Raw genomic sequence first — 14018 nt, 5'->3', positions numbered from 1 at the left:
TATAGTTAATTGATTATCTTTTTCGCAGCTGGCACAACAGAGCATGCTCGCCTCTGCGTCGATTCTGAGGTACGAGTCTTCTCTTTTGAATATGAGTGAGAAATCGAATGTTGGTTCGATTCTATGCAAGATTTAGATTTAAAATTCATGAAAAAATGAGTAGATCCATATGTCTACTCTATGATACATGAGAGAGGATCTATGGATCCTCTTCCATGGGTTTGTTTTCGATTTCCTTCACCCTTTTTACAATAAATTTCTATGTATGTTTTTTTTATGTCAAAACAGAATTTATTTCATGATAAAATAGCTTGTGATTGTGGTTGTGTTATGGTATTACTAATTCCCATAGATGTGCCTTTGACTCCTTTCATTCTTACGAAAATAAAATTATGTACATGTTTATTTTTATGCAAAAACAGAGTTTATGTTATGATAAAGATTGCTGGTTATGTGTTGGCATCATGATCAAAATCGATCTCCATGGATCGGTTCTTGATTCTCTTTATCTTTTCAAATATAAATCTGCATATGTACACATGCATATATTCGTCTAGATATAATATGCATATGTTGAATGCATGAATTCATCTAAGTATAATATGCAAACATGCAAGTGGAATGCATATGTTGCCTATAAGTCGTGTTGGAGTTGTGTGTATACATGTACATGCATATTAGTGTTAATCATGCTTAATGCATACACTTGAAGTCACGTATGCATCCAAGTGAATACTGGGGTCCTTAAATCTGGATATGCATGTGTACGACAAGTTTGATAGCATGAATTTGTTTACTTATAAAAAAAAATTCTTTCTTATGGACCCTATGCTGATATATAGATATATATATATGTATTTTGGCATGTTTGGACTGTGCAGCAGGGCCAGCTGAGTGAGCTCGGCAGGGCAATCAGCTAGAGTCTTGGGCTGCGGGTGTGGCCTGGTTTGGCCATACTTTGACAAGCCATAGGCCCAACAGAATTCATTCAGCTGGCCTGGCCTGTTAAGCCCTTGGGGCCCAGCCGAGTGGCTCGGCTGAGCAACCTTGTGGGTCTGTTTTGAAACCCCAGGCGACTAGGTCGGCTGAGTGCAAATTTCTTTAAAAATATATATATACATATATCATTGGTATTGTGTGTTGCCCGTTGTAGATTCCAGATTTTTACCTGCTTATGATTAACATGTTTTGAGGATTCAATATTCTAAGGCAATGTTACTATATGGGTATTTTGTGAATATGTACCAATCTGAATTGTTGGGTCATGCTGTATATATATAGTTACACAAGTAGTCACATGTGTAAAAAGACTTATGAATGAATGCTTGCATGTGATGTGAGTATGTGAATTAAAAACATGCATTCGATATGAGTGAATGCATTAAATAAAAACATGCACTTGATATAGTTGCACATGAATTAAGTAAATACATGCTAATAAATATGTTTGTTTCATACGCATGATAAAGGTTTGCCTATATGGATGTGCATTTAGAAAGCGTGTGGTTTATTTCCTATATGATATGTTGGATATGAACGCATGTCTGTTAACATGTTACAACAAAGTTTGTTTTGGTACAGGTGCATACATGATATGAATGTGTGCTGCCCTGAAATTCAATTTCTAGATTCAGGTTATGTTCATGTGTGTGGATGTTAACATATGTTATGAATTAGCAGTTTCATGTGCCTACATTTATGGAACATGTTTAATTATCATGCATTTATGAATTGTTTTCAAGTGAACGTGCATACATGAAATCGATGTGTGTTTGGCATATACAATCTTGTATAAATGTTCTCATGTATTTATGAATCATGAATGAATGCATGTGTGTTAAGTGATTTCATGAAAGTAATTTCACATGGAAGGTGAACACATGCATATGATTGTGGTAGCTCATGCACATTGTTAAATTGGTATGAATGAATGTGCATTTGGAATCATGTTGGTATCGTTGCATAAATTGCTTATTGTTATGATTTTCGCATGCGGTGCATCGATGATTGAAATGAATCATCGTAGGCTTGGAGAGCCTTAAGTTGTGGTTTGCTCTTTTTTTTATCAATTTAAATGCATCGCAAAAATCATATTTACTTTTATTGCATTGTATTGCACTGTTCTATGTGTTTACATGGGTGGGAGCCCCATGATGACTCTCGCAGGAATAGATGTGAGTTTTTGTTTTTGCGTTTGCATGTAGAATTGCAAAACTTAATAAATGGCTTTTACTAAAAAGAAGATGAATAAGAACAGTGTAATATATATATATATATATATATATATATATATATATATATATATATATATATATATATATATATATATATATATATATATATATATATATATATATATATATATATATATATATATATATATATATATTACACTGTTCTTATTCATCTTCTTTTAGAGAGAGTCCATCGAAAGAATGAGCATCTTAGAGGTTCGATTTTAGGAAACCACGAGAATACAAAAACTTCGTGTACTTTACTTTGACCCCTGAACCCGATATTGAGGTTCTTTCTCCTGGCTACGGTTTTAGAGAGAGTCCACCACTTGACCTGGGGGTAGTGTGTTCGACACAACTGTTGGTTTGGTATACCAAGGAAGTGACACTTATGGGCGTGGAGTATTTTTAGTGTCCCCGACATTAGATGTGGAGGTCTAATATTTCGAAGGTGATTTGATCGAGGGCTAAGTTTGAAACCCAGTAATAAAATACAAATTGTGTACTAAGTTACTCTGAGAACCTAACTTGATCTCGAGGATTTTACCCGTATGGTGTATCCGTGGGCAACGGTAATTAAAAAGAGGAACTTAAATTGTATGCATTTAATAGGGACATGGATATGGAAAGGAAAAATTTAATGAAGAAAATAAAGTGTTCATGCATTGCACATAAATCATGCATATTCCTGGTATGCATTAGGACATGCATATTTTACATGTTTCTTTTAATTGTTACATGTTGGTGGGTGCATGATGTTTAATTTCTAATGCTTGTTAAATATCCTACTTACTTGCATTGTGGTTCCTATTATTGATTAATGTTCTTCATGCTTAATAAATGTTTCATGTTGCATGAATGCTTAATTGAATTATGTAATTGTCATAGTTGCATTCATCTGAATTGTTGCATGAAATTGTATATGTGTTCTTTATACTCATTTATTTCATTAAAGAGATCTGTACGTAGAATTCTTTGAATTTTTTATCCCATATTTCTATGTTTTTTCGCAGTCGCAGATGATCAGTGAAACGACTGGCTTCTGGAAGAGTCACGGGTGTCACGCACTTGCTAGACAGATCACAGATGGACAACATAGCTCTACTTTTATTTATTTTTTTGTTTCATTTAGTTGATATTGCATTATGAAATTTTCCTTTATGCAATTGTCTTGAGACTTATCACTCATTAGTTCAATAAAGGTTTGGTTTGGTGTAAATGATAAAGGTAAGTTTTGTTGTGGTTTGTCGTTTTATCCAATTGAGAGTGGAACTGTAAAGACCCTGGATTTCTAGGAAGATTTCTACAATGGTTTGAAGAAGAAAAAATCTGTATTTTCAAAAGGTATGAGTTTTGGTCGTTACGTTCAAGGAAAAATATCCCATATTTTCTTAACATAAATCCAAAGATCAAAGAGTGCATTTGTAATGTAATGTAACCCAGGGGAGCCCCAGATCACAAAGAATTCTTATATATGTAAGTTATACTACAAAAAATAGGAAAACCGGAACAAAGAAAAGTAAGCAATAAAATAATTCATAAATTAAAAAAAAAATCAAAAGTCACATTCAATCAACTCGCTTGAATGATTTCTACACCGAGTATTTATAAAGTACACAAGAAACCCTAATTCTAAATTGGATTTGAGATGAATCTGTTACATGACAAAGAACTAAATCTAGATAACTTGAACTAAACAAGATCCAAATGGACCTCTTGGAACCTAAGTGCACACTCAGCGACTTCTGCTTCATGAATTTTGACAACCTCAAGACCTGATATATAAGGATCTGAGGTGGTGCTGATGCGGTGCAGGCCCTATGCCAAGATCCAAGGTCCGTCAAATGCTGATCGCTAGAGGAGCGAGGATCTAAGATCCAAGGTCGGACCTCAAATCCTCAGTTCTGTTGTCTAAGCACCCTAAAAGTCCTCGGTATTTGAGATGTAAGGACTTAATATTCAAGGATTTTCTGGTTTGGCGACCCCTCTCTCCACCCAATCGTCACAGAAATCCTTGGATCTAGGCTATTTTGAGGATCTCAAATCCTCATATATCAGATCCGCTGTCTGAGGGGAGGTTGGATCTGGCATGGGCCTTATGCCAGATCCCTTCTTGATCGGCATGTCCATGGATCTTTCATTGAGATCCATGGTATTCAAACATGGATCTTCAAACAAGAGAAGTGCTCGATCTTTTGTTGAGATCCATGGCATGGGCCTTATGTCGAAAGCAGATCAGGTCAGGCTGAACGTCAGCTTTTTTGCTCACGCCAACATCGTGGCCCTCTGTTTGCATTTTTGGATGAATGCCACGTAGCATATAACTGTTCTGTTGTCTTTTTAACTTCTCAAAATACAAAACGGACGGCTACGATGTTGGCTCACAACCGCATAAGATAAGATTGTTGGACTCATCTTGTCGGGTTGGATCTGGTCAGGAACCGGTCAAGATCCCACAGGGTGCCCAACTTACTTGTTTAATTTTCTATAGAGGGAACTAGGACTAGGTACGCTGGGGATGATGTATTGATTTCCAACTCAGATCCCAAGAACTGGACCACACCAATGAGAGCAATGAGTGGGATCCAAACTGGCATTTTGTTGATTAATGTGTTCAGTACTTATCTATAAACTATTGCATCAATATAAATTACGTTAGAGCTAATAAAGTTCATTCAGTCATTTTCTCCTTGAGGTCTCAAATCATCCAAGTGCAAGTTCTGTGGGGAGTTATTAGTGATGTAAATGGGTCGGACTTGGGTTTGATTCCGGTAAGATATAATTGCATGTAGCCTAATCGGTTCGGGTTCAGATTCAATGTTTAGATGAATAAAGCCTTTATTAAATCTGGGTCATATTATCTATTTTCATAATCAGGTTTAAATTTAGATGTAGTTAGAGCCAGGTCTCTTCAAATTCGCAGTTGCATTTGGTTTCTGATGTAAAAGTATGAAACTAAGGGTGCGTTTGCTTGTCACTGAATGGGGGTGCAGCGGCACCCCTTCCCTGGTTTTCACTGCCATGGAAACAGAATCGGACCCCTCCAAGGGAACCGTTTCTGCGGAAAAGGGGGTCAATCATGTAAAATGGCACACCCGTCGATGCAAATCCACGATGCCATGTTTGTTTTGGCATTGTGGGCTCCGTGGAAATGCACGGCCGTAGATGCATTTCTGCAAAAAATCAGAATTTTTCATGACATGCAAACGGCTCCAAGCGTCCGTTTACATGTCACGGAAAGTGGGCCATTTCTGCAGAAACACATCGACAGGCATGCATTTTTCGTGGGGCTCACATTGACAAAACAAACATGGCAAACCTTTTCTCTATGGAAAAGGTGGTCGTCAACGCTTGACTCCCCTTTTCCACGGAAAGCGTTCCCGTGGGGGGGGGATCCGATTCTGTTTTACATGTGGACAGATCTGTTCGACAGTACATGTGGATAAATCTATCGATTTTCATAGGTGCCTAGATATGGTCCATATCCGTTGATTTTTATTTCTTTTTGTATACACAAACCAAATAAGACCTGTCACAGACCCTTTTTTCTGCCATTAAATCTTTTCTTTTCTGAAATAACTATGTTACAAAATTGTCTTATAAACCGCTAATATGACTGTGTTTTAAAATGGTCATTCAGACCTGTTTACATATGCTTAAAATCAGTGGTTGAGAGAATAAATAGTAGAGCCGATTTTCTGTTTAGATGAATAACCGTGTTATTCTATATTTTTCCACACTTTCAATGTTTCATAGTAAAGCTAAACTATATTAGACATTGTTAGGCTGTTCAAAACTAGTTTTGATATTGGCATATAAGTTGTTGAAATTCTGTTTTGGTTTCTAGGAATTTTCAAACTGTTTATGAGCTGCATATTTTCCTGTTTAGCATGTTTCTAAGCTGCTGTATGGGTCAGTTTGTTTTGCCTTTCATATAGACAGATCTGGACAGACCTGTCAATCTAGCCCATATAGACAGATTTGGTCCAGATCTACTGTGTTTATACGGGTAGATCTGGGTAGACCTACAGACTTTTGCATATGGACAGATCTAGTTCAGATCTACTATATTTACACTGATAGATCTGGACAGATCTGCAGTTGGGTGTATAGTGGCAGCTTCGGTTCAGATCTACTACTGTACACATGCAGAACTGAACAAATCTGCCAATTCATCTCTTATAGAGAAGAAAAAAATCAGCTTGTTGTTAATGAAGAAAAATAATTGAAACTTGTTTATACCTGGTTAGTGTTGCTTTTTATAAACCAGTTTTTTTATTGCTCGAACTCATAGCCAACCTCTGTGAGGGTCATGAGCAGGTTGTTCATGCTCTGTTTTGATTTTTATATAGTTGTCATTAAAGTTGTTTGATGTTGCCATATGGGTTGGCATCACAATAGCCCTAAGATCATGATTGTTGACCTATGTTAGCACTATGTGGGAACATTTTCTGTATGTTGTCATGATGGGTTGAATACTAAACTGGTTTTATTGCTGTCATATGATTTGTTATAATGTCTGTCATAAGTGTTGATTATTGCTTGTATATATAAGCTTATGTTGGTTGTTGTAGGGCTCACAACTTGTGGCCGCATGTTTCTATAGTAGAAACATGTTGCCCACAACATACCAATGCCCAGCGGCAGCATGCTTGTTTATGTGTTGCACTGGTTGGTTGGAGATTGGTTGTATGGATTGTAAAATGCTTTAATGAATATGTTATCTATTGAATTATCATGTTGCAAATGCTTATGTCATATGCATGGAAATTTATGAAATTTATTGTATGTATAAATATGATCATGTGCATCTTTGAGAGCTTATGCATAAAATGGATCATGAAAATGTATATGTCTAGCATTTGTTCGCATGCATATACAAATTGCTTTATATGTATATTCTTGTTGTGTTTGAATGAATGTGCATTATGGGTATATCTGAAAAATTGTGTGTTGACATGTTCAATAAGGATTTTTGCATAAGATGCATCGGTGGTTAAATGTGAACCAGTGTAGGCCATATGGGTCAGGAGCATGTGTTACTCCAAGATTTGTTTTTATGCATTGCAAAATTCCTTCTGAAATAATTGTCTTTCTAATTGCACTGTTAAAATTATGGCGAGCCAAGTCTCGTGATGTGTTTTGCTTATTGATTTGCAAAACTATTCTTTTGGTAAATAATTTGACTTTTGCTAAAAAGATAAAAGAGATAAACAATGCAATTAATGTTTTTTGTTCCTGGATGTCCCTTCCATAGTGTGCAAATTCTATATGAAGGTTTTGGGAAAACCGTGAGGATACTAAAACTTTGTGTGCGATTGTGCCCTTGAAGACGATACGATGGTTCTCCTCCCAACCATGGTTTTAAAAAGTTTTCAGTCACTTTGTCTGGGGGTAGTGTTATGACGCAGCTATTGTTATTAGTATACCAAGAAAGTGACATCAATGGATATTGATTTTTCTGGTGTCCCGACATTAAATGTTAATTTTTAATGTTCCAATTGATGGTGTTGATTCCTAATATTAGTTGAGGAACAAGTGTAAAACCCAGTAATAAAATATAAATTATGTGTTAAGCTATAACTAGAACCTATCTTAAATCTGAAGAATTTTTTGTGCCCGTTTTGAGTATCCGCGGGTTTAATGAAAAGTGGAACTAAACTTATGTGTATTTGATAGGAACATGCATGCAAAAGATAACTCTGATAATAACTTAATAAATTATGCATGCATGCGCATGAGAATCATGCATAATTACTCTTTTGTATTAGTTCATGCATTCTTACTTGTTTTTGTTTCATATAAAAATTTGTTATTACATGATAACTGCTTTTAATGCTTGAATAGTAAATGATTTATAGGTTTATAGTTGTTATATTTCCTCTGAAAACTTGCATGAATTTGATTAATGTTTTTTCTTGCCTATTTGGATTTTTAGATAAATTTGTACAAAGAATCTTTGATTCTTACCCAATACTTTGTATGTTTTTTACATGACCCAGAGCTTAGTGATGAGGATGGCTTTATCAAGGAGCTTGCGAGATCGTGTGACTTTTGTTATTCTTGAACAGTGTAGCTCTAGGCTTTTACACTTTATTTCAATTATGTTCTCAAACTTTTATTATTGATTAATAAAATTAGTTAATTTGATTGAATGGTTCAATGTATAGATCCCTTGTGGCTTGAAATTTTGTTAAGTCTCTGAGGCCCCAGATCCTTAGGTTTTGGTTTTCGTAATTATTTAAAAAAAAAATCACTTTTCACGGGAATAAATTGGGGTCATTACACTTATAGTATATATCATATTCTTAAAAGGAATATAAATAAATATATTGTTGTCGACACGTAGTATTGATCCATATGGTGAGATATTTCTAGTAGCATTTGTAGTTATGGATAAGGAGTTGAAATATTCATGGGCATAGTTTTTAGAGCATGTGAAGAAAGAGTTTGTTGTCTTCAACAATTATAAAGCGAGATTACAATTTACAGTTATCTTAGATAGGCATGAAGGTCTAAAGTATTTTTTTCTCACATATGGCCTACCTGTCATGTTAGATATTGCATGAATCACTTGACGGAGAACTTTTCTAGGAAATTTAGTTCACCACGTGGAGCACAGTTCAAGCAATCATGAAATGACAATGCAATTATTTTCTTTAAAAAGCTCATGACCAAGATAAAATTGTGTACAATTATATCGTTAATGATGCAAGTCCAAAACATTGGTCTAAAAGTTACTTTCTAGCAAGAAGATATGAGTGCTTAATGTTTAATATGCCAAAGAGCTTCAATGTGTAGATTCTCGTCATACGTGACAAGCCCCTAATTTCTTTTATTGAGAAGTTTTGTCTCATGCTGATAAAATTTTTCAAGAAAAGAAAGAAAGTCGAGAAGCAAATGATAGGAGTTGTGGTGCCTAAGGTAAAAGAAAAGATAGAAGAATTGAAGATAAAGGCACAATAAGTATGTGTACAAGTAGTACATTGTCATCGACGTCGATACAAAACTCATGACCGATCTCAGGGTTATAGTGTTAATCTTGACAACTAAAAATGTTCTTAAGAGTGGCAAGTTAGTGGGATTCTATGAGAACATTTTTTATAAGGACAAGCAACCAGAGGATTACTGCGACAAGCTCTTTACAGTTGAATCGTATTGAAATACATATCATACATTTTCATTTCTTCTCATGGCGAATAATGTCCCCGACATTGCTCTATCAACTCTTATTTCTGTCAATCCACCAAAAGTAGTTTGTAAAATAGGATGACCTAAGGTGAAGAGACATAAAATAGAACACAAGAATGTTGTATCATACAAGTATAGTGTATATGGTGAGGTTGGCCACAACAGGTGAAAGCACAAATAACAGTTGTTTGTTTACCTATGCTTTGCAAAATGTGTATTTGTTAAGATTTTAATTAATTGTTTTTTTATGTTTATATTTTTTTTAATAAACTGATCCAATGTCTTATGTAATCTATTTGTTAAGAGTTATTTAAAGAATTATTTTTTTATATTTATCTATTATTTTTAATGAATTGCTCTAATATCTTAATGTTAAATGATTCATTTTTTTATAGGATAGTTTGGCTTTGATTGTTACACCCATTAGAGTTCCTACTTTACACATAATTAAATTTCATAATATTGTAAAACATTAGATGTATATTTAAGCAAATTGTCAAGGATTGTATGTAAATTTAATGGAATTATCAAAGATTTTATGTAATCCATATTGAAATTATTATTTAAATATACTTCAAATATTCGTTTTAGATTTAATATTCTGTATATTTTGCATGCTTAATTTTATACCATGAAAGATGTAGAAGTGTTGCATTTTAATGATAGTATGGATATTTGCTAGAATATGTTTTGCTCGTACATTGTATTCATTCAAAAAATGAACATGCTTATACATTGCATTCATTTTATTCATTCAAAAACTTAACTTAGTCATATATTGCATTCATTTAAAAATGAACTTGTTCATACATATTCATTTCATTCAATAAAAATTAAACGTGTTGATACATTGCATTCATTCAAAAAATGAATATGCTCATACATTGCATTCATTCCATTTATTTAAAAAATGAGCATGCCCAAACAATACATTCATTAAAAAATGAACTTGCTTATACAATCATTCATTCATTCAAAATTAAACTTGCTTATACATTTTAATCATTTCATTCATTCAAAAATGAACATACTCATATAATTATTTATTCAATCAAAACTGAACATGCTCATACATTGCATTTATTTTATTCATTTAAAACTAGTCATGCTCATACATTTCATTCATTCAAAAATTAAACATACTCATACATTACATTTATTTCATTCACTTAAAAATGAACCTGCTCATATAATCATCCATTCATTCAAAATTTAATTTTCTCATACATTTTATTCATTCAAAAATAAACTTGCTTATACATTGCATTCATTTCATTCATTAAAAAAAAAACATGTTCTTGCATTGCATTCATTTCATTAATTCAAAAATGAATTTGTTCATACAATCATTCATTCATTCAAAATTGAATTTGCTCATGCATTGCTAACTAATCAACTACAATTGCTAATTATATATTGCTTTCTTACCCCACCCATACCATATGATCGAACTTGGACTTCATAAATGTCGTGTGAATTCATAGACTGGGATCCACATCGTTGGCCTTCCTTGCTAGCATAAGTTGAGCGTACTGTATATGTGACACCAAGACCATGTGTTATAGCAGAGCAAAGAATGCTTCTTGTACAGGACTTCTAATTGTTAATTTAGCATCGCAACCAGTCGCATATTCTTCAACTTTGCAAGTAATTAAGTAAACTTTTCAACTAAATAACATTGATTATACGTCATCATCATCCAAAACATCTATCGACAGCTCAATAACTCTTCTGCATAACCAATTTTATGATATATTAAAGCTATAAATTCGTTAAAGTTATTATTTTTGGAGGCCAAAATAGATCTTCAATTAGTGTGATAGGTACGGTAGTATACTTTAACCCTCTAAGAGGTCATCATTAATTATTGCTAAAAAATAATCGTAGGAACAAGGCCAAAAAAGTTTGGCCACGGAGAAGGAACGATGTTGCATAATACAAGATATGCAACATATAATCACACTGACACTCATACACAAATGATTTAATCAAAGAAAAAATGAAATAGGCTATTGAATATGCAAAAATAACTTTAAAACCATGCAATTCTTTTACAAAATAACTAACACATGTCAATGTTTAAAAAAAAACTTGACAGAAATTCACAACATATTATTTACGCAAATGCCCCATATTTGTGGCTCTCCTTGATGATTAATTACAAAGGTTTTATGCAAACTCTTGTAGTTGAAACTTTGCATATATAGTACTAAGTTCACATAATTAAATCTAAGAACTTTCAATAATTGAAACCCGTAGAAACTTCACAAATATTTTACAAAATTTACATATATAGAACAAAATTCGCAAAACAGATTCTATGAACTTCATGTATCTGAAACACATGACAAACTTTGCAAATATTGTACATGAGATTCATAAATTTTTTAAAGACTTAAATGTGAATATTTACATATTTTTACAAATGTCTCTACTAGCATTAAATGTGATGTTTTGATATTTAAAATGATACTTTGATATTTAAAAAGTGATGGTTCACATTTTAGTGATTGTTTCCACCTTTAAAAAATGATGGTAAGCATATCATTAATGGGTTAAACGACAAGGGAAGGATGTCATGGTTGAGGTGGAGAAGATTTTATAGAAGATGGGAGGTGGAGATGCTAAGGTGGTGAATGATGTTGATAGTCCTCAATTGAAAGAGAAGGCCCCGATTGTGGAGAGTGCGCGGGAAGATGTTGAGGAGTCTGAGAAGGTGGAATATGAGCCCTTGGAGGAGCAAGTGCATGCTCAAAGTCGAATTGAAGAAGTGGTTTTGCCTCAATCATTTGCTCAAGAGAAAAGAGGGTTTGAAGACAAAAACAGTAATTTGACTAGCATTAAAAAGTCAAAGATCGAACTTCATGAGGTAGAGCTATTTGTGGTGAGTGTTTGTAACATCATTTTTTAATGAATGAAATGAATATATGTATGAGAAAATTTATTTTTTAATGAATGAAAAGTTGTATGAACAAGTTATTTTCATGTAGATATTGCAAGTTTCGAGAGGTTTCAGTTACACAAAATCCGTAGATTTGGTTGTACGAACTTTACACTATGTATGTGAAGTTAGTTTACAAAGTTTTAACCATGAAGAAAATGATGCATATGATTATATAAACTTCGAACTATATACGTAAATTTAGTGAAATATTTGCAAAGTTTCTACAAGTTTTAGTTACTTAAAGTTGGTATATATGATTATGCAAACTTTGTACTATGTATGCAAATTTAGTGCTATATTTGTAAAGGTTCAATAGGTTTGAGTTACAGGAGGTTTGCAAATTTGGTTACACAAACTTGGTGAGGTCCACAACAAAATTGTGCAAACCTACCTTTAAGTAAAGGTGTAATACCCCAAGAGCACACCAATATATCATGCAAACCTCAAGAGGTCCGCTATGTGAAGGTTAAAATGGTCATTTTAAAGTTCAACATTTACAGATTTTGAACAGGCAGATTTTAAAAAATTGTAAAGTTTTTTTTGGGAAACAGCATTTTTTGTTGTATATTATGGTCATTTTCCGTAACTAAAATATACAAGGCCGCGGGCATCTGCGCATGCATGGGAAATAATAATACTACCATCGGAGCCATTCTCCAGCAATCAATAAATCTAGACATTTGAACAAGAAACATGGTCAAACGTTAAAAATGACAGTTATGCAAAAGTGATCCCAATTTCTCAAAACTATAGAGCGCATAATTGAAGTGAATCTTGACAACCAACTTCTTAATTAAGTCAAATGGACCTCAGTTCATAATCTGAGAAACAAGGAATATGACCATATACGGGTGGGACTTTCCTGGCCATACAATGTGATGCGCTCTCTTACTGTGATTCCAAACTCTGATTTATGGAACTGTAATACAAAGGAATGCATTACAATGCTCATGAATTGCTAACCATCATAGCCAATAGTTTAAAGATGACGGGAAAAAATGATTGAATTTTGTGCTCTGCATGTGCATGCATGTATGTGTGATCCATTTCCACACGTACATAGCCTTCCGGTCGAAGTAATGAGAACCTATGGCTTTGCCATTCAGATTTCAGATAGACAGGAAGCATCCATGTCAATGAGCATCATAGCATGCACATGTACATGCATGCATGACTCATAACAATATAATAGTAAGGCTCTAAAAGACAAAAGGCAGACTCAGATGATCCACTCTATATATCATTTCTCATAAATTGTTTGATAATGTACAACAAAACTGAGGGTTACTTTGAACCCAACTTGTTTCCTTTTCCAATGTTACAACAGGAGGTACATTTGTGCTTCCACTTTTTAAGACAGAAGAAAAATAATGGACAGAATATACTGTTGATCTAGCAATGAGATTGAAAATTTTGCAGAAACGAGTGGAGGAACGGTGTGACCAATACCGATGCAACTGTGTGGAGCTCTCCCGAGTCAATCTTGGTTTAGAAGTTTATCTAATAGTGGATGCTCAGGATCAAGCTTCCCAAACATATTTGTATCACAACGAGGGGCCCTGTTAAACCAAAATAAAGGCAAGGCACTGTTAGAGCAATATACATCTGCTCATCTTTGGATAAAGACAAGTTCCTTCAACAACTGGTTC

At 33.9% G+C, this 14018-nt stretch overlaps 1 protein-coding gene across 3 annotated transcripts in view; it reads right to left on the bottom strand.

Moving 5' to 3' along the window:
• Positions 1 to 13707: 13707 nt before the first annotated feature.
• The window catches only part of LOC149815960 (chloride channel protein CLC-d-like), an 80682-nt gene continuing 80371 nt past the window's right edge, over positions 13708 to 14018 (bottom strand). The window contains exon 23 of one of the 3 annotated variants that reach the window (XM_089988882.1): positions 13708 to 13928. In XM_089988882.1, the coding sequence (XP_089845008.1) occupies positions 13847 to 13928 (82 nt within the window). In that variant the 3' untranslated portion in view covers positions 13708 to 13846. The remainder of the gene's footprint in view (positions 13929 to 14018) is intronic. The other 2 variants (XM_089988879.1, XM_089988880.1) reach the window with 2 other exon arrangements.

This window comes from Nuphar pumila, chromosome 15, assembly GCF_984573655.1.
Source record: "Nuphar pumila chromosome 15, dmNupPumi1.hap1.1, whole genome shotgun sequence".
Classification (NCBI taxonomy): Eukaryota; Viridiplantae; Streptophyta; class Magnoliopsida; order Nymphaeales; family Nymphaeaceae; genus Nuphar; species Nuphar pumila.
Note: the sequence above shows the minus strand (reverse complement) of the source record. Positions and strands in the feature narration are given on the sequence as shown.